Consider the following 24,478-nt stretch of genomic DNA (forward strand, 5'->3'; position numbering starts at 1 on the left):
TCGCGTTTAGTCAACACGAGTTCTATTGTCGAGAAAGTCTGATTTGTTTCAGGAGGCGTGAATGTGCAAACTCTGATTCAGATCAGAAAAATCGAACTCTGGTCCACCTAAAACCTGGGTCTCGGTTTGGTTGAATGAAATCTGGTTTGAACGCCAAGCGGACCGGACAGCACTGCAAAAGCAGGAAGCTGACTTTAGAGCAGGGGACTCTGGGTAACAGCTCAAGGTTTTTTCTATTTTTACCAAAGACAAAAAAGAAATCCTGCAACTGCTAAAAATCTGATGCTACTCCACTCCATTTTTGTTTACATTTTGCGAAGGAGGAAGTTGCATTGAATGTCTTCTTCAGATTTTTTTTTGTCATTTCCTTCACTGGTTCTTGACGCAGCGCCACTACAGGCAAGAATGGGAACAGGTTTTGTTTTTAAAGAGTTTGGTTCGTTTAACACAGTGCAGTGTGAAAAATAACCGTACCAGCTGAAAATGTAACAATTGTTGTAATTTTGGTCCCCAATCGAACAGAATCTACGGGACAACCAGGTGTGAAAACACCCCAAGATGTCATCTTCATAATATTTTAGATGTAATTGAAACAAAAAATTCTCATAAGAAACTTTTCAATAAAAAATTGACATCTCTGACTCATTCTATTGAGAGAAATAATAAAAATATGATTCCAATATCATTCAGTGGTTTCTTTAAAAATATTGAGGCATTTCTTGTAACAGAAATAAAAGTTTCTATCTTTCACTAATTCCGTCAAATGTAGAGTCGCACCCCGTTCTTTTCAGACCAGCCAATAACAGCTTCAGCTTTCCTCTGAATCACTGGTTCCAATTTTTCTTTGCCTGTAATTCAGCCATTAAAAGTAACAAACAATAAGTACAAAAGAAAAACGTGCTGCAGGCTGTTTGATGGAGGTAGTAGAATAAAGTCAGTAGAAAATTAAGACATCACAAAAATAAAAACCTATTTATATTTCAAAGCTTATGTCCCTGATCTTTGTTGAACTTTTGCTAAACACAAAAGCGAGTTTAGTTTTACGATTGATACATTATAAGGTAAAATGCATAATCAAAACAGGATTTCTTTCAACTCCCAGCAAGTCTTTTATTTCTAAGCCTACAAAGAAATTTAAAACATGAAATTAAACATATCTGAGGAGCTTGAACTTCAGCTTTTATTATAATTAATAAGTACCTCATTCAGCAAAAAGCATATCTTAACACTGATACCGTAAATTTTAGCTCTTGGGATTTCTTCACCAGAAAACTTTCATTTCATTTTCCCAACAAAAAATGAGTTGAAACAAAAAAAACAATTTTGCTTATCTGCTTGCTTTGATAACAAAACCTACATTTCTGCTGCCATGTGTCAAATGTCCAAAATTGTTAGATTTCTACTTAATATTCAACACACAAATAAACCCAGTAGGGCTCTCCCAGCATCCAAACTCTAGTTGTGCCTCAACGATTACCAATGTACTTCAGCTAAATAGTTAATTAGTCAGGATACACATTCTCTCAAAGTGACTTCCATCTTTCCACACAGAGCTTATCCTATTGTCTCCTCCTTGAAGGCACCAAATTAGCAGGGACAGTAAGGCTCTGCTGCTCCGGCAGGGACAACACAGCGCTTTCTCTCCCTTCAAGGGGAGACAGCAAAGGGCACGGGAAAAATAGTTTGAGTGATCGCTACGTCTAGCTGACTAATGAACAGTTCAGCCCAGGTCAATCCATTACAACCAAAAGCATTTAATTATTAATTACGGCCAATCCATAGGCAGTTAAGGACAAGTGACACTGTATGTTTAATGTGCAATATGGCTGGTGATGGGGGCAGTGGGTGGCTGTTGTTGTTGAGGCATTTTGGCTATTAGTGAATGTCAGCAAAAAGCGCTGGGGAAAAAAAAAATGAAGAAAATGTGATTGCTGGTTCTGATGAGGGGCAGTGCGCGCTCACATACAGTATTCATGAGGACGACAGCATGGCAATAAATCAAAGAACAAACATGCTTAGGTGGGTTTACCTTGTGTGTTAGTCTGGTTTATACTGTATCTAATAAACAGTTTTTCACAAAAAAGTGACATTTTAGATTTAATTGGTAAGAGAAGCCTATTCTGAAGAGGATGTGAAGCTGATGCAACACTTGTTAGGATTTCTACACATTTTCATATCTAAATTCAATTAAAGAGTTCATAATCAAACACAAAAGTTCACAATTCATTTACTGAATCAATATGGAAGAAAAAAAAGGAAAGAAGGAAAATTCGATGGATGGATAAACTAACGAATATAGTTGGACAAACAGGACTGAAAACATTTCCCAGCTATTTCAAAGCCTGATCTTGTGTCGTGTGACGTCTTTTTAAAAGGAAGACAAAAACTGGCTGCGCAAAACATAATGTCTTCTTTCAAAATCGCCACATATTTTATTTACGATTTTGCTTAGTCTTATATTCCCACGTACTCCTGATTTCAAACAGGTTTTCTCAGAAACAAGGATGCAACCTCCACCTATAAGACAGCCATTACCTTTTTACATAACAGAGGCAGGGGAAAAAAAAAATCCTGCTTCGACATAATTCTGGGTCTTGTAGTCCACAGAATTCAGAACTGTTTTTTGTGCGGCTGTCACTCGTGACGAGTCCAGCCTTTACTACAGTAATGTGCATACGTCTGTTGCCGGAGGCTGTTGCATAGGGTGAAGGGTTGAGTGAATGGGGAGCAAAGCCGCCTGAGTGGTTTGCTTCATTAGGAAACAAAATATAAGCTTTCCGGGCCATTAGGACTGACTTTAGATGCAGAAGCACATAAGACGGCGACTCACCTCATCAACGATGCATTGCAGTAACTGGAGAGGCTGACGAGGAGAAGCAGAAGGAGTCGGGGGGGAGAGAAACGTTAGCCTACATGGAATTTCTTGGCAATAGGGGAAATCAGTAGTGTGATAAAAAAAAAAAAAGTACTAAGATTAATCACATGCAGCAAGCTCAGGCAAAGCAGGGTTTTTATTATTCCATTATAGCACCTAATGTAATACCAGCAGTTTAGGCATAATCTAATAATTTGCTGCAAAAATCCAATCTGAGTGAGTTTTTTTTTTTTAAATGAGAGAGTCAACCAAGAGTGACAGACTATATGCAGAGAAGGAGACCTCTGGCTTCTTGCATCCTATTCCATAGCAATAAAACTTACCATTAGAGATCCTTGGTTTTTCTGAATCTGTAGGGCAAGACAGAAGAAAGAAAAAAAAAAAAAAAGAGATGAGGCAATATGTAATTAGTGTGTCATAATCAAGACGATGCACTTGGAAACATTATGATCACTAGGAGAAAATTATTGCTTTCCTGTTGGCAATTTGTGAGTACGTACTAACACCATTTACATAATGAAAACACACAAATGTTAATGGTCTGGCTCTCATTTGTGGGGAATGGGGGTAAAAGATCCACTAATGCTAATTTTCTGAGCATTTCTTTATTCCTGCCCTCCAGGTTATCTGGATGTGCTGCGATGTAGAATAACTGTGAAACAGTGTTGGAGGAGATTTACAACGGGCCACGCTGAATGTCTGCTTTACAGGTATAATGGTGCGTTTTAAGCGACTACTAAAGGGTAGGAGGTATTGCTTGTACAGGGAAGAAATGTGAAGAGCAGATCCTTAAAAGTGAGGAAAATAACATTTTGTAAAAGATTTAGGCTAGTTCTGGAAAGATGTTGGTAAAAAAAAACAAAAAAACACACGCACAGCTATGATGAAAAAAAAAAGCATAATGTTCTTAAAAATGTATGAAGTAGAAAAGAGGCTTTTGATTTGAAAAATGTAGACATGCCATTTTAACTTAAAATGCATGAAACGGCAGTGGAGCTAAGCAAAGCATTAAGTCTTCCCATTCAAAACCCCTCCAGGGATGAATTCACTACAACAACTTGTTTTCATTTCTAAAAACCTTAAATTTATACATTCATCACTCAGAATAAATGATACAAGGCTTAAAACCTGGGCTCAGCTGAACAGATTGTTCATTTCTCCACGTCTTTTGACAGTGCATTAGAGCACTTATTGATTCACTCAATTAAATACAGGTTTTCGCACTCTGTAAATACCAAGAGACTCCTAAACTGCCTCTATATCCAGTTTTGCCTGATTCAGACACATTAAAAGCAACTATGGAAAACTAATTTGTTCTGAAATAATTACTAAAACAGAACTGCGATCTGCTCCAGGGCTTGAAATTGGATAGAGGGAGGCTAACTTATTTAAAACATAATTGAGGACCTATTGTACTTCTACATAGCAGCGTGGCTACATTTCAAAAAGAAGAATTCAATATGTTTGTGTGTTTATATAAGTCATTAGGTGAATGTTCATCCTGAGGGTAAACAATGCCTGATATGATAATCAAACTGGGAAAAAAAAAGAAGAGATCTTCTGGCTGTCTTCTCTATAATGTCACATCCAAGAAGACGGCACCGTGTATGAGGATGTATTTACTTCTGTGTATGTGTGTGTTTGTGACACAACATGATGAATGCCTCTGTGGAAAACATCAGCTTTTCCATCTCTGCTGAGCTTATGAAGTTTTGCTTTTCGCTTTCTTGGAAATATCGCAGAGAGCTCAGCGTGAAACCAGAAGTCACAAAATCAATATTCAAATGCATAACTTTTTTTTTCCGCCTGCTCAATATAACTTCATGAAATATATCAGATTGCGAGTTCCTTTCCTAAATACTTATATACATATCTATATATATGTTTTAATCATATTTAAAAATGTGCATGTTTTGACAATGTAATGAGATCATAACAAGAGAGACAATAACAAGGTAGCTATTGCATAAACATTAGATGTGCAACCCTGAACTACAACTTTCATTACCATGAAACCAATACACCTCAAACTTTTCATTTTACCACATACTTTCATGTATTTAAGGAGGTTAAAATTATAGACAAAAAAGTAGTGCATAATAGAAAGAGAAAGGAAACTGCAGCGATCCACAGTTTATGTGAGAGAAACTATAGAGAAGATGATAATTAGTAATGCCCTCCTCCAATCTATCCTCGCTCAAGTAAAAAATAAGAAGAAGTACCGTTGGAACAAACCAAGAAGAAGGAAGTCTGGTCGGATGACAACAAAATTAGACCGCATTACTTGTTAGTGTAGAAAAAACACTGCATTTCACCCTGAACAGACCATGTGCAACATGTCACCATCATTTAATGCGATTAGTCCTGAGATGGTGATTCACCTTCAATCAAACTTAAAGTCAGAGGTAAGTAATAGGATATTTAGGAGACATATTCATGAGGTCGAATAGTCCACACAAAGTCAGATCTAAATCTAACTTAGAATGTCTGGCTATAGTCCCAAACTAATTTTCATAGATGCTATGTGTCCAATCTTTAATTTGGAAAGAACATATATTTTCCTTACACTTTAACAGTTATGTAATACTGTTGTTCCATCACTTACAGTACAATTAAAAAATGCAGATGTTTGTGGTTCCACCATGACAGAACGTAAAACATGTTTTAATGATAAATAATGAATACAATGAAAAAGTTTGGATTTCTTTACATAACTGTCTGCGCTTTCGCTTGTGCAAGTTAAACCCCAATATTAACTCTTTGAAAAAGGGTAATATTATTGTCAGTATCTGTAATCACGTAGGGTGCTAACAAACACACAGAACTTTGTTTACAACTACCCAGTGAGTAAAAAGAAGAATTAGAAACTATAATCTTTCTATTTATGTTGAGGGGAAAAAAGTAACGGAGGGAAAGTGTCTGTCTTTGATAGATGCAGTGATGTGTAATGAAGTATCTTAAAAAAAAAAACACACACAAAAAAACAAAAAAACTCAGAATGATATTTCATCCGGGAATCTATTCAAATATGAGAAATATGACAAAAATGAAGCGAAACAAAACAATAGAGCAAACCAAAACGACAACAAATCAATCAGAAGCAATAGTGCTGGCGGCTGTATACACATCACATCATCAGGTCTGGTGTCTTCAAAGACTTTCAGAGCGAGCCGCGCAAAACTCCATTAACTCCTGACAAAGAACGCAAATGAATCCCAACATGTGGTGAAGTGGAATTAAAGAGACCATCTCTAATCATAGCAAACATGAGGTGATGACTCCACTCTGCATGTATACATGCACACACACAAAAGGATGAATGAGTGCCAGCTGAACAAAAAGCTGCAAATAAAAGCAAAGAGAAAACAAGCAGACATCCTCAGAATTTTACAGTATGAATGACACATCCCAAACACAATATTGGCTTTCTTTGGGAGTGCAATTTACGAATGCCTCCAAGCCAAACGTAACTCTTCCAGTATCCTTGGCAACTTTAAGGCTGAAATTCGTGTCACAGATTCACTCGCGATCTTAACCAACTTCCTTGGTCTGTGCTGAAATGTTTTCTTTGAAGTATAGCGGGGAGAGGGGGTTTGAACAAACAGCTGTGCCAGCATCTGAAAAAAGAAAATGACAGCTTAGGCCCGAGGACTTTGGCTGGCTGCGCTTGACGAGCTGGATCCGAGCGTTCTCGCCACATAGCTCTGCCACAGCCTGCAGGTGAACTGTCTAGAGTGCCATATGGAGTTAGGGGAAAATTAAGACCGAAATAAGGAAACTGTTGGACACGCGAGAGCATAAACAAATGACAGATATTCCAAATATTCTGTGCAATCCCTCAAAATCATTAGGTGAGGAAGGAACTAGATAAGAATGACAAAATTACTGTAAGTTAGGGAACCTCTAACCAAAACTAGAACAGCTCGAGACTAAGTTCGCAAACATAAACTCTCCATATATTGACTTGCAGATGTGTATTGTTGCATAGAAATATGAATTTTCTTCCCTTTCACAATGACTCATTTTGAGAATGAACATTAGAAACAGCAATATCTACTGGAATCAGCCTCACTGGTTATGTAAACACGCCAACTAGGTTATAGATTAATTCTTAATTACTGTAGTTTTTGGACTTCAAGTACCACTCATGTATAAGTTACAAGTATTTACAAATTGTCAAACTTGATCTGGTGAGATGTTGTGTTTAGCTGCTTTTCATCAAACTCACAGAAACTGTCAACTTTGGCTTCGAAGTCTGCTGGAAGTATTTGATGCACTGACGTCCATGCTCTAAATCAGCGTGGTCAGTAATGGCTGATTTCTGTCAGTAAAGTGCGCAGCACAGCAGAGACACATGAGGTGTAAATCCAAGGTGATGGAGAGGCAGCTGTATTGCACAAAGAAGTAACACCAAGAACAGAGAAGGGCTGTGTGACAAGTTATCTTTTTTATTCTTCCAGTCAACTACCAGGTTCTGGAGACGCAACTGCACCGTTCACAAGCTTTTTATGACTCAAATGAAACCCTTTCTCAAGTGTCATGGTTTGGGCCTGCATGACTGCTGCAGACTGTTCACTGACGGACCCGTGAGTGCCAACATGTACTGTGACATATTTAAGCAGAGCATTATTTTCAATATTCCAGTCCACTGCAGTATTCCAATGCGATGATGACCTCAAACACACTTCTAAGATAACCACTGCCTCGTCAAAAGTGCTAGACTGGCTAAGCATGTCTCTAGATCTGACCCCTTTTGAGAATCTGTGGGGCATCCTCAAGCAGAAAATGATGTCATGGAGGAGTGAAAGAGGATTCTAGTGGCAACCCATGAAGATCTACTGAACTTCAAGATTAAGAGAGTTAAGGCAGAGTTTGAAAATAATGGTGATCGCACAAAATGACAACACTTTAAGCATGATTTGGACTTTCTGACGTAGGGGTGTACTCATTTTTGCTGCCAGCAGTTTAGACACAAATGGGTATCTGTGGGGCTTGTCCCATGAAAAGATATAATAAAATATTTACAAAAATATGTGACATGTACTCACTTTTGTGACATGCTGTATTTTAGCTTATCTAGCCAAGAGATAAAGGAGATGCACACCTCTCTATAATTGCAGATACCCTTGGTATAGATGTGACCAAAAATGAAGAAATAAATGGCTTATAGAGAATTGATGATTCCTTCATTCATTCTGCCACAGTTACATTTTACCATATAATCCAAATAAATCCAACAACGTCCTTGGTATCCTGTCAAGACTGGAAAAATAAAAAAAATAAATAACTATATATTTTTTTCAAAAATCTAATATCCTTACAATAAAGTCAAGGCCTTTTTACTTTATTGTAAAGAAAGAGTGATTTTCACACAATAAATCCTGAACATAAATCCGCTTCTTTAGATTCTTAGCAGAGGAGCAGCCAGCAGGTATCCTGAGGTGACCAGATTCAGATTGCTCAGGGACGGATTAGCAAGTTAAAGCCAACTTAAAGACTTGATGGGATTGGGAAGTCACTTCTGTAGTCAGCAATTACATTTGAGGAGGATTTTAATTTACTGTAATGAGGAGGAGGGAACGGGCCCAGACAACAGCCTCATACACTGAAAGCTGCATCTAAACAACAAATATTTATCAGTATAAACAGGAACGGAAAATTCCTAGGATTATCAGTATAATGATGCAGGTTCTGAGCAATCTGCAGGACCTCCACACAAAAAAATAATCAAAGGAATTTGCTGGGGGGTAAAACAACCTCGACTAGAAATATCATGATCTCACAGTATTTACACATACATTTCAAACTATATTAATTCATAAAATCATCCCTTTAAAGAAACACAGAAAAGCAACAACTCATAAAATATTGACCAGTGCTGTTGTTATATGTTAAACTGTAACATTCATGCTTAATTTGATTTTAACACAGAGACTCTAACAGGAAGTCTAGAAGAAAGTTTAGCAGGAAAATTGAAACAAAAAGCTGTCAAACTTCATAGTATTATTCCCATGTTTTTGAGCAGAATATCATCAATTCATGTCCATCAGCTGTTTATAAAACACCTCAAGAAATACAATTGGTTATTAATTAGGCTATCTGCCAGGGTGCCAGTGTGTCTAGTCCAGTCATGAAAAGCACCATCCATCACTCTTATTTAGTAGTTTTAAAATTGTGTTAACCAAATAAGAGTGATGGACGGTGCTTTTCATGACTGGACTGGACACATGCCTTAATTTTTCTACCTTGTGAGGAAGATAAAAGTGCACAGCAACAGGTGGGGGAGGGGTTGTGCTGTAGCACTCTATGCCTATTGAGCCAGAGAAACCTCGTTATTGTGGCGCCATCAGTGGCCGCTCATTAAGACGTTACTGTATTATAGAGAAGTTTTGAAACCATCGCTTTTAACAATCGTGCACAATGCCCAACTACATTTTAGATACTGCTATTTATCTGTCAAATAGAGTTCATACTTATAAATGCAACACAAACTTAATTAATTAAAAACGACTTACTTGAGGGTACGGGAACATGCCAAGAGCCAACTGTGAAAAGATGAACAATAATTACTAATAAAAGAGATGTAAAAACATCAAAAAACAAATTACAAAAACACTTTATACAATTTCTATTTTCATATGCGAGTGCATGTGTGAAAACTCCCAACAGTGGAAAAAATGAATATCATCAAAATTATATAGCGCTTTGTTAGGACACTTAAAGACACACATTCATAACAACTGGGCTGAATGTTGTGGCAAACACTGGCTATAATCTTTACATGGGAACGTATGCTCCGGTATGTAACTTAATTGTACACCATTAAGCTTTAGATTGTACTGTATATTTAAATTTTATGCGCTCAAACAGCATTGTATTCCCACTTCTTGTATTCAGAAATGGACGGGGTGAGAGAACGTGGGTGCTGAAGCAAATGTACTAGCGGAGACTTTCAGCCTTCAAAGTAAGCTTAGTGCCCACCTGCTGGTAATACTTCTCGGTCAAACAACGTCAGCTAATACTTAATAACCTCCATGCAATCCCCCCCCCGGAACAACATAGACAGATAAAGAACAGGAGGACAACGCAGTCAACGCCTTGCATAATAAAACGTGTACATGTGCTATTTTAAGTGAGACGTTGCTCGATACGTCGCTGCCTTTAGAACATTTTGACGAGGTGGGTGCTTTTCATCTGAAAGTGCTCCCAACATTTGCTTGTTTTATCATAAATAGACAGAGAAGTGGCTTAAAGATTAACCCAAACTGAGTGAAACTGAAGGTCATTTCCTTTATTTTGCTTAATGCATTCATCGGTAGCAAGCGACGAAGAGATGGGTCATCTTCATCACACGGATTATGTGTTAATAATCTCAACAGGAGTGCATCATACTGAGCTCATCCATTTTGGTTAGAGTGATTGAATTAAACATTATTGACAAACAAAGGTGAGACAGGGGCATGAATCATTTGTTGCATGGCAGAGAGACGACTGCAGACAGAAACGGATGGATAATCAATAGTGCAAATGGGAAGACGGGAGAACGGGGAAGTCTAGTTGTTAAGCTGAAATGTTAGACAGCAGTGCGTCCCTCAAACATGATCAACAACGTGTAGAGTGATGGAAAAAAGATGACCGTGCGCAAACACACACATAATAGTTGATATTAGCCATGTCTTTCTGCATGGAGTTTGCATGTTCTCCCTGTGCATGCGTGGGTTTTCTCCGGGTACTCCGGTTTCCTCCCACAGTCCAAAAACATGACTGTCAGGTTAATTGGCCTCTCCAAATTGCCCCTAGGTGTGTGGGTGCATGGTTGTGTGTCCTGTGTGTCTCTGTGTTGCCCTGCGACAGACTGGCGACCTGTCCAGGGTGTACCCCGCCTCTCGCCCGAAACGTTGGCTGGAGATGGGCACCAGCACCCCTCCCGACCCCATTAAGGGAAAAAGGGTGCAAGAAAATGGATGGATGGATGGATGGTTTCAGCTGTAGATGTGTAAAGCTACACGATGTTCTTTGGGAATTTCTGGACATAAAAAGGAGTAAGCCCAGATTTTACTCAAAGAAAAGGTTGGTATATCTACTGAAAATACATTACAGCAATATCTTGACTAGAGCAACCAGGTTTAATCCCAGTACAACTAAGTGCAGCTATGCTATTCCACATAGAGGTACGGAGGCCAGAAATTTCTAGAACTCCAAACTACCCGAGAAACAAGACTACTGAAGCAAAACATTTGGTCCCGTTAACTAGTGAAGTGAAATAACTTTATGTTAATATTACTATAATATTTTTTATGAATGTTTAATATGCAAATATGACATTGCAGAATCAGAATCAAATTTTCTGATTTCCATCTGATTCATATAAATTCCCATCATGTTCATAAAAGGTTGGAATATTCCCCAGCTCATCCCAAACCCGTCAAAGGTTTCTGAAAACTTCCACCTTACTTTACATTTGATATTTTTCTCCTTGCAAATTTTATGAAATATAAAAGGAAAAGCTTGACATTATTGTCAAATAAATAAATAAATAAAATAGTATACCTCCATGAAAGAGATGCCCACACTCCAGACATCAGCATGGATCCCATACTGCTCTCCTGATATCCTTTCAGGCTGTCGAGATAAAACAAGTTAGCTTATGCTACAAACAAACCAAAAACAAACAAAAAAATGTATGTATCTAAGCTCAAAATGCAAAATTTTACCTTAAGTTACAATAAAAAGTAGAAAACTTACTGCCATGTATGCGTTGGTTCCCACGTAGGTTTTTGCTATAGAATTTACCAGCTGCAGAAGGAAAGAAAAGACTCCTTCACATCAAGTAACTAAGCTTAAAATTATAAGAACAGTTAAACACAAATAACACTAAAAGGTTTTACAATTTACAATGTCAGAAATAGAACAGCAGCTATGGCTGATTTGCATTCCCTAAATCTACTGTCATGTAAGGGGGGTGCGCTCAGGCCTCAAACAAGAGACGATGGCAACAGAGTGTGTATGTTATCAGTGACACAACCCTGATAATGACTGTCTGCTCCCATATGGCTTTTTTTTTCTTAACGTCCTACTGAATGTGAGGCAAGGATGAAGGGTCTACATGCATGAAAGACAAGTAAACAACAAAAAAATTGAACAAAAAGAGGGGTGGGACACATGTGTTCACCTTTAGGAAGCCAAGGAAGTGAAGGTTATGAATGAAGGACCAATTTTCCAAAGAAGGGAAACCGTTTGCGTGCCAGGATGCTGAAAGGGAAAACCGAGTCCACGACTCTGGGTGTTTTGGGGACGGTGAAGGTCTGTCCCTGATGATTACATTAAAAAACACACTTTGGCGCGTGCACGCACACACACACACACGTGATGACAAGGCTATTGTCTGCCGCCCACGCTTTCCCCTCCAATCTACTGAATACATATCAATGCGGCTCGGCGTTTGTGTGTGTGTGTCATAATTATAGCAAGTGATTTTTTATTTTTTTTTTCAGAGGATGCAGAACAATGGAAGAGTGGGGGCGCTAATGTGAGAAGATGACCCTGGGGATGGCTCTGATGCCTTGAGTGTAGAATGAACGCTGTGATTGACAAGCTGACCACGTGAACACACACGCGCGCGCACGCACGCACGCACACACACACACACACACACACACACACACACACACACACACACACCACACACGCACTCTGAATGCACAGGGCTGCGGCTGCACAGCTCCACTCTACAGCTTCCTCGCATTTCCATCCTGCATTCTTTCATTCGCTGCAACACAAACAAATCAGAGTACCTGCGTGCTGACACCAAAGTCACACAGCTTGACTTGTCCTCGGGTGTTCACCAGCATATTGGAAGGCTTGACATCTGTGGAGACAAACTGCTTGATAAGAACTGCGACATCAGCACTCTGCCGCTTGTCTTTATCAACTCTGCTCTGATTTTTTTTGTTTTGTTTTTTTTTATTTTTAATAACGCAGCAACCTTACTCACCTCTGTGAAGTATCTTCAGGCTCCACAAATATGTCAGGCCTTTTACAACCTAGGGACACGAGCGTCGGGGAAAACGGAGAGATTACGACTTTAAACAGATAAAATTCTGAAACTCGGTTTCGTTCCATTCTTAATCGGTCAAATGAAAAAAAAAAAAAAAAAACACACGAGCAGAACTCGATTGTAACACAATGCCAGACTCGTATCAGAGTAACAAAAAGGAGAAAAAAAATGGCTGTTTATTTAGAAATCAGCTGTCAGAGTCGAAGCAGGTCAACATGCTGTTAACAGCTGCGCTCGTGGCCGATTATTTTCCACCGAATACATGAACTTGATCTCTGACTCAGTTCTGTTAGTCCTTTAATGTCTCCAGGTGGTGCTAAAATATTTTGCTCTGAAAGCTGTGATTAACTTCTGTTTTCCACAGGTGGTATTGTGATTCACTAGCCCTGCCGGTTGTTGAACAGTTTGAAGGACATTTACTGGCGTAACGTCGTGGCTCCTGCTCTCAGGTGGTGGAAAAGTAGGCCGGCTCTTTTACAGAACCAGTTAAGAGCCGGGTCTAGAACCAGCCCTGGTTATGAAACATCTTTGGTTGAAAAAAACACTCTGGTGGTCTCACAGTAAAAGATGAGCACCAGAGTTTTCAAACAGGTGGAGGTTTTTGTTAGAAAACACAACATTTAAATCCAACCACTCATGTGTGTTAAAGTGCTTACATACAAATACATTCATAACATCAACTAACCTTTGTAGAAATGTTAATTAAATAAAGCACAGAGGTCTGCTTTGATTGGAGCAACACTATATAAATGACAAGTTAGAATATTTCACACCATTTTTGTTTCAAAATAGAAAAAACTATGGTATGGGTTATCATTAACAAATATTAAATATGGAAGAAGCCGACATGTTGCACCTCATCTGCGTGTGATTTATGGGAATAAATCACTTGCTTTATCACAATGTGATATTATATCGATTTGTTTGGATGACGATACAATGTTTGCCCGTATCACAAAGCATGTCATGATAAGATTTCTATTCAGTTAAATTCACAAATCTGCAATAGATGCAATGCGATATCATGTGCTTATCTCACACAATCATTTGAATCTATTTCGGCTGATTTTCTTTCAAAGCTTTCACAGGCATCAGGCATAAACATTTAAACATGTAAAAATAAACATCTTAAACTTGAAGATATGGATCAATATTTACATTTTGCACCAATATAAATGGATCATTAATCATGTAAACTATATATATATATATATATCTTTTTTTTTATTTTTTTAATGTATTGTTACACGTATTATTAATGCGGTTGATGCTACTTTGATACACATCATACAGAGTTTAGGCTTGAAAGACGTGGAAATATCAAAAACATCTTTGGAATTAGAATCAATTTTAAATTTCTCTCAGAGTGTAAGCACTGTGAAATAATTTGAAGTTGTGGCTTGAGAAAACAGGGTTAGTTAAAATTACAAAGCTTTGCCTCCTCTCCTGTAGAGGAAGTGTTCACAACCGATGGCAACGTAAGACAGAAGACTCGGAGGAAAACCTCCCAGATCACATCGCGCAAACTTGAAGCGGTGAATTGATTAAAACAAGATTTGCACTGCTGTGGCAAAAGGGAAACTATGTTGGAAGTTAAGACTCTCAAATGCAATCATCATTTTATCTAAGCTTGGAAATTAGTCACACAATTAAACAACGAATAAAGGAACTAATGAAATATGCCTGGAAAAGATAACATGAATGTGAATCGAGTGAGAAAGAAAGGTTTTTAAAGATGTGTGGTTCGTGTAAACTGTTCCTACCACCTGACAGATCCTCTTTAGAGAGCCAAATGGGTGCTTAACTATTATTCATTTTCAAATGTTTTTCCACCACTTTGTGGTGATTTCTTCATTTACACAATATGCAAGCCACTTCCAAGGCTTTTGTCATCCACCGCTGATATGCCACACAAAGTGATGAATGAAATTAACGAAACACAAAACTGTCTTGAAAGGTTGCGGTACAAGAGCCAACAACTGGCAACCTCCCCGGGTGCTTTTCTTTCAGTGATAATTAACAACTGTGGCAGTAGAAAGGAGGGAAAGCTGTGAAACAGAATTAGCACTGATTAAATAGCTGTCACTGTTTGATTACGGACAAAGTTAAAGGGGAAGCAACACAAAAGAGGAGCTGGAGCCGGAGGGAGGGTAATGAGTGTGGAAAAGAGCCGTGCATTAATCGACTTCAAGGCCGTCTCCGTCAAAAAGCTGGCTTTAACAGGGACAAGAACGTATGAGAGAAAAGGATCCGACACGCACACCACCCTTTCTCCAACTCTACTACAAATAAATGCCTGATCTGACAATCAGGCTCAGAAACTTACTGCCACAGCGATCCTTCCCAGAACGTGCTCCGGTATTCTTTTGTAGACGTCCAAAGATCCACCTGCATGGGAAAAAATAAAGATGTTTGTAGGCCTGGGTTTAACCCTAGTAATATGGCTACATTTCCTCTTTAATATACTAAGGAAAATCATAGTAAAAAACATGTAAAATTTGAGTGGGGAGAAAAATGCCTTGGCTTAAGATTTTGTTTAAAGGTAAATATCAGTTTAGTTTGAATTTCACTTTAAAACAGTTTATTTTTCATAAAAAGTAGTTCCAGAATCGTAAGAAAAACTCCAATTTCAATATGACTGTGACGTCAAACTACATGATGATTTTTGCTATAGTCCATCTTCTGTTATGCAAATAACTGATCTTAGCATAATGTTTACTTTTACTAGTAACTCAGGTTAAGAAAAGTTCCATGAAGTAGTCAGAAGTTACAGACTTTACTGACACACTGCTGAATGTGTGAAACATGGGAATCGTTGCATTAACACGCACTTAGACATACACACGCCTAAGAACCGCACTGTCCCCGATCTCACACCAGTGCATACATCTCCAAATGCACTTCAGTCAAGATTTATCACGCCCTTGTAGCTTTTAGCACACAGCCATGCTAAGCAGCTCACAGCGATCCTTTGATCTGCAGAAGTGTAAATGGACACTCAGCGGAGAGACAGAGCTGGGCTCTTCCCTCAAGTCTCTTCTGCGTAGCTGTAGGCAGCGAGGGAGAAAGCAACGTAGCAGAAAGTCTCACCATCCATAAATTCTGTGCATATGGAAATCCTGTTCTCCACAAAGAAGGCACTGAAGAAAGTGATGATGTAGGACGAATCGCACTGCAAATAAAGAAGACGCTGAACAATTAAGATAAACTCAGAGCATTTTGATTTATTCATAAAGTCGGAAAAGTGGTTGCTATCTTACTAACTCAATACAAACTTTCTTTCTTTGCTAATGTAAACTACTGTTCTACTGTGTTTATCCTTTTAAATTTTTAGAAGGGATTTTCTTGAATTGTGTCTAATAATTGGTGACAGTGTTTGTAGTACATCCTAAGGGAGAAATAACAGATCAATATATAGATCCATAATGCAGGAGGCTTTCTCAATTTAATAAATCAGCCAGCAGTATTCTCAAACTTCCTTATTTAACCACTGAAAGATAAACCATCTGCATATACTTCTGTATCTAAGGACTCTTACCAATATTTCTGAGCAGCTAAATACGACTCCACTGATGGGACCTAATAAATCTACCATTTTACCAGGTAGAATTTCCTTCACCATTTGTCCAAAAATATTGGGTCATCCCTCCAAATTCTTGAATTCAGCTATGCTAATCATCCTCCATGTCCGGCGTTGTGTAAAATCCAGGGTCTTAGCACCAAGCCTGCTTCTGCAGACATTTTCAAAAGAACGGTTTGCTCCCAGGAGCAGAGCTGAGTAAATAACAGCGTGAAAATTCCTGTTGTGGAATATCCTCACAAGTAAATCTGGTGGTATTAAAACACAGTAGAAGGGATCAAACTGAGTGTAGAGGTCACCTCCAAACTTCACCAGGCCTTTTACCACCAAGAAAACTTTATTTTGCTAGGAATTGATTGTGAATAACAAATTATGCTCTGAGGCAAACACTTTGAGGCCTCTTTATGACAAATAAGCGGAAACCCTTTAGAGAATCTGCAGCATATCCTGATTTAGTATCAAAAGTAGCCACACACTGCCGCAGTAACACGTTTCAGCTTTTTTTTTTATTTTTATACTCTTTATTTAACATTTTTCTTTATTACAATGAAACATACAACACACAAAACTTGGGGCGCTGATTTACAGTTGAGTAAAAGAAAACATTATAAGATGTTGCACATAGTTACGCTTCCTTGCTCTTATATGCCAGCCATTTACACCAGCGTTTGTAGTACACATGACCTTTTATATGTAAAAGATATGTCAGTTTCTCCATAGAGTGGATCTCTTCCACAGCTTCCCGCCAATGGACCTGCTGGGGGGGGGAGTTTCTTTAGCCAAGACCGTGTAATAGCTTTTTTGCTTGCAATTGATAAAATTTTAAAAAGGTATTCATCTTATTTTTTAAACACTTCTCCACTTATCAGCCCCAGCATAAAGATTCTGGGGTCTTTGGGGATGGCATACCCCAAAATTATCCCAATAGTCCGGCAGATTACATCCCAATACGATGCCATCTTAGGGCAGGACCAAAATACATGTGAGTGATTGACATTCTGGTGGCCGCATTGTCTCCAACATTGCTGCACTTCTCCTCTATATCTACTAGTAATTTCAGGCGTAATAAAGTATCTAATTAAGCACTTCCATCCAAATTCCTTCCATCTCTTAGAGCTGGTAGATGTCTGAAGAGTCACACACATTGAAAGCCAATCACCGTCTGTAATCCTTACTCCCAGTTCCTTCTCCCATTTTGACTTAATATTCAAGGTGTTATTTCCATTCTGCTTCTGCAACCCCTTATATAATTTGGAAACGGTTTTGCATGGGAGGTGAGTATAGGCATTTGTGAAAGTTTGCACTATAATATTACCTTCTGGGGGGACACCTTTTTTCCACTTTGGTGTTATAGAAATGTCTTACCTGAAAGTATTTCAATAAGTCTCTGTTCTCGAGATGAAATTCCCTTTTCAGTTGTTACACGTTTCAGCTTTTACATGACTTTGTGTCATGCCATTCATAGTAAATAATGTTTTAGAAACCGAATATTGCATATTCGACGTGTGTTATTTTTGGAGTGCTGCTTAGAAACAAAATGAAGTGGAAGCAGGAGCCCTTTAACATGAAATGGATTAAATGGTCAAAAAGATTCAGGAGGAGGAAAAACGAATTGTTTTTGCTGAAGAGGAACAGATGAGAGCTGGAGACACCAACCTTGTAGAGAATTTCCAGTTCTGACATGATTTGCTTCTGTAACTCCACTGTAATATCCAGAGGAATAACCTGTACTCACACATTACAAAAAAAAGAGAAAGGAGACAGTAGAGTTTATTAAATCAAACACAAAAATGCAATGGAAAGACACGGTAAAGGAGTCAATACAATCAGAGAAATTCTCACCTTGACAGCTAAAACACGCTTGCTAAGAACATGGTACGCTCTAGAGGAGAAAAAAAAAACAACAAATGGGCAAATATATTCAAATCATAATCTTAAAAATGGCCTTCCTTGCTTGTCACTGTCATTTCTAACTGTGTGAAATTAAAAGAACAACTGTACGTACAATTATTTCTTTATCTTTAGAAAGGTCATGGTCAGTTTTTAGAACCAGCTATGATTCTGTTCACTCTTGATTTAAACACAGATAAGTTCAGTTTTTCCTTTCTATTGCACAAAAGACATGCCAAGGTCTTTGCAAACAAATCTCCACCTACTTTCAGGCTTTCATTAATGTTCTGGACAGGGAACTGTAACAATCACTACTTTATTCATCTAAGAATATCGTACTCACTGTAATTAACAAGTGAAATAATGTTTCAGAAAACCTCAAAACTGATTTCCTTATAAAATACAGTAAAAGTAGATTTTTTTTTCTGTTGTTCAAATCAGCAATGACTAAAAGATTAAAACCAGATCAAGGCAACCCTTTCTCTCCAGACTTGAGTCTAGAGTTGCAGGTAAAGCTGCAGTCGCCGACCGGCCCCCTAATGATTTAATTAGCGAACACCTTAGCAGCATGTGTCGGCTTTAGTTACCGGCCTTGAAGGTCGGTTTACAGTGGCCCCGACAATACCTCAAGAGCTCTTAACATACAGTCCTCAAGGACGAACACTGTACGACAGCTGTCGAGTGATGAAGAGGAGGTGGGTTCGGCGTACGTCACGCGGGCCGGTTGATCTGCAGGTTTAAGACATGCGATCCTTACCCAACAACATGCAGCGGGCCCTCTGTGAGTATGCTACAAAGTGTGTTTAATGTGTCCAACTTTGGGGTGTCAAATTGCTGTTTCGGCGCACGCTCCTAAACTGGCCCAGAACTTTAATTAATGGCAACTATTAGGGCTGAGTTAGGTATTAACAAACAGGGCAAACGCCTAATGAGGCTATCCTGATGGTAACTAAGATGTGACAGAAAAACACCTTTCTAATAAAACAAAACAATAATGAATGATCATTTCTCATGCAGCCTAATCAAAAAGATGGAAATGAAAAGGCTGCACAATAACAAACTCAAACATTTCCTGACTTGTGTGGGATGTTTGATTTCCTAGAAGGAATGTTGATCGTACGCCTCATCGTGGAAGAAAGCTGATGGCCCCGTTTTCATTTTGATCTCTCTGTTCTCCTGTTAGCTACAATCAATAGCACTTAAGCATGACAGCTGCTTCTTAATTAAGAAGAGGATGTTAATTGATGCAGGACTGCAGGGGTACACATGTTATGTACCGACTTAGCCGTGTGTATGAGCGATTCAGAGCAGAATTACTGCAACACCAAACGACTCGTGGTTGTGATAGAGAAGCCTCCAAATGCTAAGCAGAGGAGTGACACAGCAAAATAACACATAGGCAGCAATTTGAGTTTATCTAGAGTCGTAAAAAAAAAAAAAAAAAGAGATGGTTCAAAAACAGATACACTGAGATGGAAACTGTAGGTATAAATCCCATGTAAAATAGTTAAAAAGGTCAAAGTTAGAACAAAAAGTACATCGGGGCTGTAAAAGAGGTCGTGACGACTGCTTGGTCAAAGCTTTATTCTCAGGCTGGCCTTGACCACCCCAGGGCCCAGCATCCTCGTATGAGTTACAGTGACAGGCCTGTGACAGCGGGAGGCCAGGGGACAAGGTTACATGGGCACCCCCACCGTCACTTCCCCCCGATCTGACCCTAGTAAATGTGCCCCATTGCCTGGATCTTATTTACACTCCAGCTTGCTCTGTAATAAAAGCTCCATCATGCAGTATTCATAGGGCCTCTCACGATGCCTCTAAACTTGGGGCTGTGGGTTACGGACACGGGCCTTTTTGGATCAGGGCTAGCAGACATGCGTGTTCGGCTCGGTTACATAAATGACACTCTGTGCTTCTCGCTGGCCATCCTGTCTGAAACCGACATAAATGGGTTTCAAAGAAGCCTAAATACAAACATTCATAATTAAGTTAACTTATTAAGTTTTCTTCCCTCTCGGCAGGAACTAGAAGTGCTTAACCTGTTGTAAAGACAACGACACACAGATGATTTGTCCAACTCAGAACTTGGGATTCAGACTTTCCAGTACAAATGCAACGACTTTTCCAGAGTCAAACTCCCATTGGTGTCGGCTCTTTTCATCTCTGTTTGTACTGTTAAAGTTCAAATCTAGGACCAGGACTATAACCCATTCGTTTCGGATTAATTAAGTATATAGATTAATTAAGTATATAGATAAAAATCCAGAGCCAAAACCTTTGAATTTGCATGTTTCTTGTACACCTTAAACCTGATGTAACAGCAACATCTGCAAACATCGGCCCAATGGAGGTTCATTCTTGCTTTGAAAAACTATCTGATTGGACGCTAGAAAAGACTAGCGTGTGCAAGTTGTGCTAAGAGGAGCCCATCACTAACGCTGTTCAAGCCTTAAATACAATCTCAATAGATTTTGGGAGGAAATTGGGAATTAAGTTTGTAAATACAAACACTTTTCCGAGCTATTTTAGTTCTTATCCAACTTAAAAACACTTCTGTCAAATTCAGCACTTTTCCAGACTTTAAAAACACCCTTTTTTGACTCTTGCTGTAAGTGCAAATTTGTCTGGATACATAAGAGGCTTGTATTATTCTGAAAGTGTTTCCCTTGCTTGAGCTGATTTAGATTTTGCTAACAGAGACCAAGACGCAATCCTAGAATCTCACAACCATTAACCAAATAGGTTCAGCCCTTCAATACACACTCTAATCAATGAGGTGAGAAAACAAAATCAATGGAGAAAATGGGCTGTGATGCTAAAGTACCAGGTGTGGGTGTCTAAGTAGATGTCGCTAGAGTCACAGCCAGGCAAATGTGATGTTTTAATTGCCCTGCTGGATCCATGAGTCGTGTGTGTCCTTGTTGGAGTATTTATAAGCTGTAACGCCGGTCAGATTGGTGAACAGTGTGTAATAAAAAGAAGGGGGGGGGGGTGTGTGAAGGCAGACTTTGATGGATGAGCAGGGTCAACGCGTGGCTGTGAAGAGCTGTAGTGTTGGTAACATTCAATCAAGTCGAAATGACTCCGGGTCATAAATAGGGTAGGAGGTTAATAGGTGGGGAGCCGTTTGTAGATCTATTCACATGTGATGAACCCAATCTGAGCTGCACCAAACAGCAGAGACTGACAAGGATATAAGTCCTTATAACGTCCGCCCACACCATGAGCGCATGTATATAAATACTCCCTGAAAACACAGCGGCTCTCTAATTGAACATTACTATAAAGCAGTGTGACAGAGGATAACCTCTGGCTCATTGAACATCTTGTTCTGGATTGACTTTTGTTTGTCAACCAAATAAAAATCTATTTCATTTGTCAGATATTTTACTGCTGAAATTTAGCTCGACATCATTTCACTCACTTTGTTTCACTTACTTAATTATAAAGCACATAAAACCAAAGGGTTTGTAAAGGTAGAATATAAATACATGTAGCAAAATAAACCTGGTGAGTTTGGCCCAAAAGCACAGCTTAGGATGATTAAATGTACCCAAATTAAATAATCAGTAGGTAATAGCTATATTAAATGGAATTTGTTTTCTTCAAGTTAAACTTTATAACAAACTTCTAAATAAAGTACTCATTCGATAGCAAGAGCCGCTTTATTAACTCCGTATTTTTTGTTAATCTTCTTCTTCCAACCATGTCAGTTTCAGCACCAATGCATATAGATTTTTACTGGACTAAATTGACCAGAGAATTTGTTGGGGTTGCATTATTGGCTTTCTTCAGTGCAGTGTAACCATTTCTGGTGCCAAACTGATGAACAATCCTATTCCCTTTTAACTATTAAAGGATGAAGCCTACCGAAACAATTTTAAAAGCAGCGAAAGAAGTTCGAATGGGCAAAAGATGGAATACGAAAACAAAGGGTGGTTCTGTGCTGGCACCCTGACGGGAAAATTTACAGGTTTTGCTGAGGACGGTCTGAAGCAGATCGCTCTGTCAAGTCAAGGTTAGTCTTAGCAGTGATCAATACTTCAATCTCAATAAAACAGCTCAATTGCGGAGAATTGATGGGGAATGGAAAGAAAAGGTGGGGAGAGAAAGATAGAAGAGCAACAGAAATGCCAACCTTGTCATAACGCAGCAGGTCTGTAATACATTTGTCTACTGGATGGAGCTCTTTACGGTGGCAGGCAGAGTGCTACTCTCCAGACCGATTAAGTCAATGGCTGTCATACCTTATAGCCCCCAAATCAATATCATATATGTTTGCAACCTTCGAACCAGAATAAATAAGTGAAGATGGAGACACAAACCAGCCTGATAGATGTCACACCGACCACAGAGATGAATGAACCAAACACAGAATCAGAGGATGGAGGATTCTTCGCACAGCAACATGTTTTAGTATGGACAAGTTCACATTTTAGCACAACTAAAACCATTTTAGTTGCTTGATCAGGTACTTCAATACATCTCAATCTACAGCAGGTAACTTTGTGCTTGTGATGCTGGTCCCCCATGTGTGAGCAATACTCACTTATAAACCGTGCCTCCGTTTCCATGGCCAAGTTGCTCCTGATAGTGGAGATCCTGGGCATTTATCTACAGGGCAGCAAACACATGTACGCAGGTTAAAGTACCATGGAAGTGGGGAGGGCTGCGTTGTTCAGGAGAGACGGAGGGAGAGCATGCCCGTGTGAAGCAGAAGGGGCGACGCTGTTATTGGAAGCCATAAACAAGCCAGGCATCAGGTCAGCCCAAGTTCAGCGACACGCGGAGAGAAAACAGAGCAGCAGTAGGAGGGGATCAATACTACACTTGCTGTCCAATTTATAAAAGGATATTGGGTTTGGGTGAGAAAGGCAGTGACTTATGGTTGGTTTAAAGCTGCCTTTTTCTCTTTAGATCATTTAAGTTCATTTGAACTGAATTAAAAAGAAAAAACTACAACAGCATTATTTGTCCTTTCTTGCTTTTCTTTTAAAAAACATTTTTAACTGGATCTAAAAGAAGCTTGCTAAAACAAGAATTAAAGCTCCAATTCTGATTTCTGGAAAACTTAGCTGAATATACCAGGAATTTATTAATCAAAAATCAAAAACAAAACATAAAAAGACTGTTAAGACATAAACAAGCCACCAGCCAAAACATGATTTACTGCAAAAAATGAATTCTGGCCTTCACACCAAAGGCAATTCAAATTATTATTATATTTGCAAATTGACCAAAACCCTAACTTTTGTAAGCATAAAAAAAGGAAATATTCAGCAACTCATTTTTAAAGTTACACACTAGTTGTTTTTTGCTACTTAATGATGCCAAAACAACATTTATCCCTTTTGTAACGTAATTGGGACATAAAAATCTGAGGTGTTGGTCTTATTATCAAGGCAGGGTACTATTTACATAATGCTGATGATACAGTCTTGTGCTCAATTGTTTCATTAAAGAATAGTTGATTTTTTGCTTGAAATAAACTTTTGCATCTTGTATCTTAATTGTGGCATTTCTTTATATTACCTTCTGTTTTCCTTCATTGCATATAATGTGAATGTAAGAATGGTGTTCAACAGCAGTAATTGTCTGAGTAGAGGTGGGAGGCTTTGTTGATAATACACTGTAAGCGATCACAACGTGATGATGACCTGTCAAAGCAGATAGCTTATGGGATCGTCTTTAAAGGATATTCGATTCACTAAAGATCTACTGTATGCTCCCACTCAGAAACTATAATTTCCCTCATTTTCCTTAAGCTTCAAGCATCAACTTTTAAGCAGCTGAGATAAAATAGTTTCTGTTTTTTTGTGGATGAATTGGCAGAAAAAAACAGGCAAAAGCTGGTGACTGACTTAGGAAAATGAGTAAAGAGACTACAACTACTACTACAAACATTAATAATAACAATAAAGTTAGCTGTGATAATTGTAATAAATTTGTAAATAATAATCATGATACAAAAGTGTCATAGCTGCTTATTTTTCTAAAATACCCTTTTAATTTTTTGCAGCTAGAGTGCACTTTAATGATTTAGAATGCTTGCAGAGTTGAGAGTTTCTTCACCAGA

The 24,478-nt window shown here is 38.6% G+C and overlaps 1 protein-coding gene across 4 annotated transcripts in view; it reads right to left on the bottom strand.

The window, feature by feature from the left end:
* map2k5 (mitogen-activated protein kinase kinase 5) overlaps positions 1 to 24,478 on the bottom strand; it is a 55,278-nt gene that overhangs the window by 19,174 nt on the left and 11,626 nt on the right. For 2 of the 4 annotated variants that reach the window (XM_081605065.1, XM_008404628.3), the window contains exons 8-19: positions 22,952 to 23,016; positions 18,355 to 18,394; positions 18,169 to 18,237; positions 16,023 to 16,104; positions 15,259 to 15,320; positions 12,870 to 12,918; positions 12,670 to 12,743; positions 11,621 to 11,671; positions 11,426 to 11,497; positions 9,391 to 9,420; positions 3,199 to 3,225; positions 2,831 to 2,863 (exon numbers count right to left, since the gene is read on the bottom strand). In XM_081605065.1, the coding sequence (XP_081461191.1) occupies positions 2,831 to 2,863; positions 3,199 to 3,225; positions 9,391 to 9,420; positions 11,426 to 11,497; positions 11,621 to 11,671; positions 12,670 to 12,743; positions 12,870 to 12,918; positions 15,259 to 15,320; positions 16,023 to 16,104; positions 18,169 to 18,237; positions 18,355 to 18,394; positions 22,952 to 23,016 (654 nt within the window). The other 2 variants (XM_008404630.3, XM_081605066.1) reach the window with 2 other exon arrangements.

The sequence above is a fragment of the Poecilia reticulata genome, chromosome 3 (assembly GCF_904066995.2).
Source record: "Poecilia reticulata chromosome 3, P_reticulata-male-v2, whole genome shotgun sequence".
Taxonomy (NCBI): Eukaryota; Metazoa; Chordata; class Actinopteri; order Cyprinodontiformes; family Poeciliidae; genus Poecilia; species Poecilia reticulata.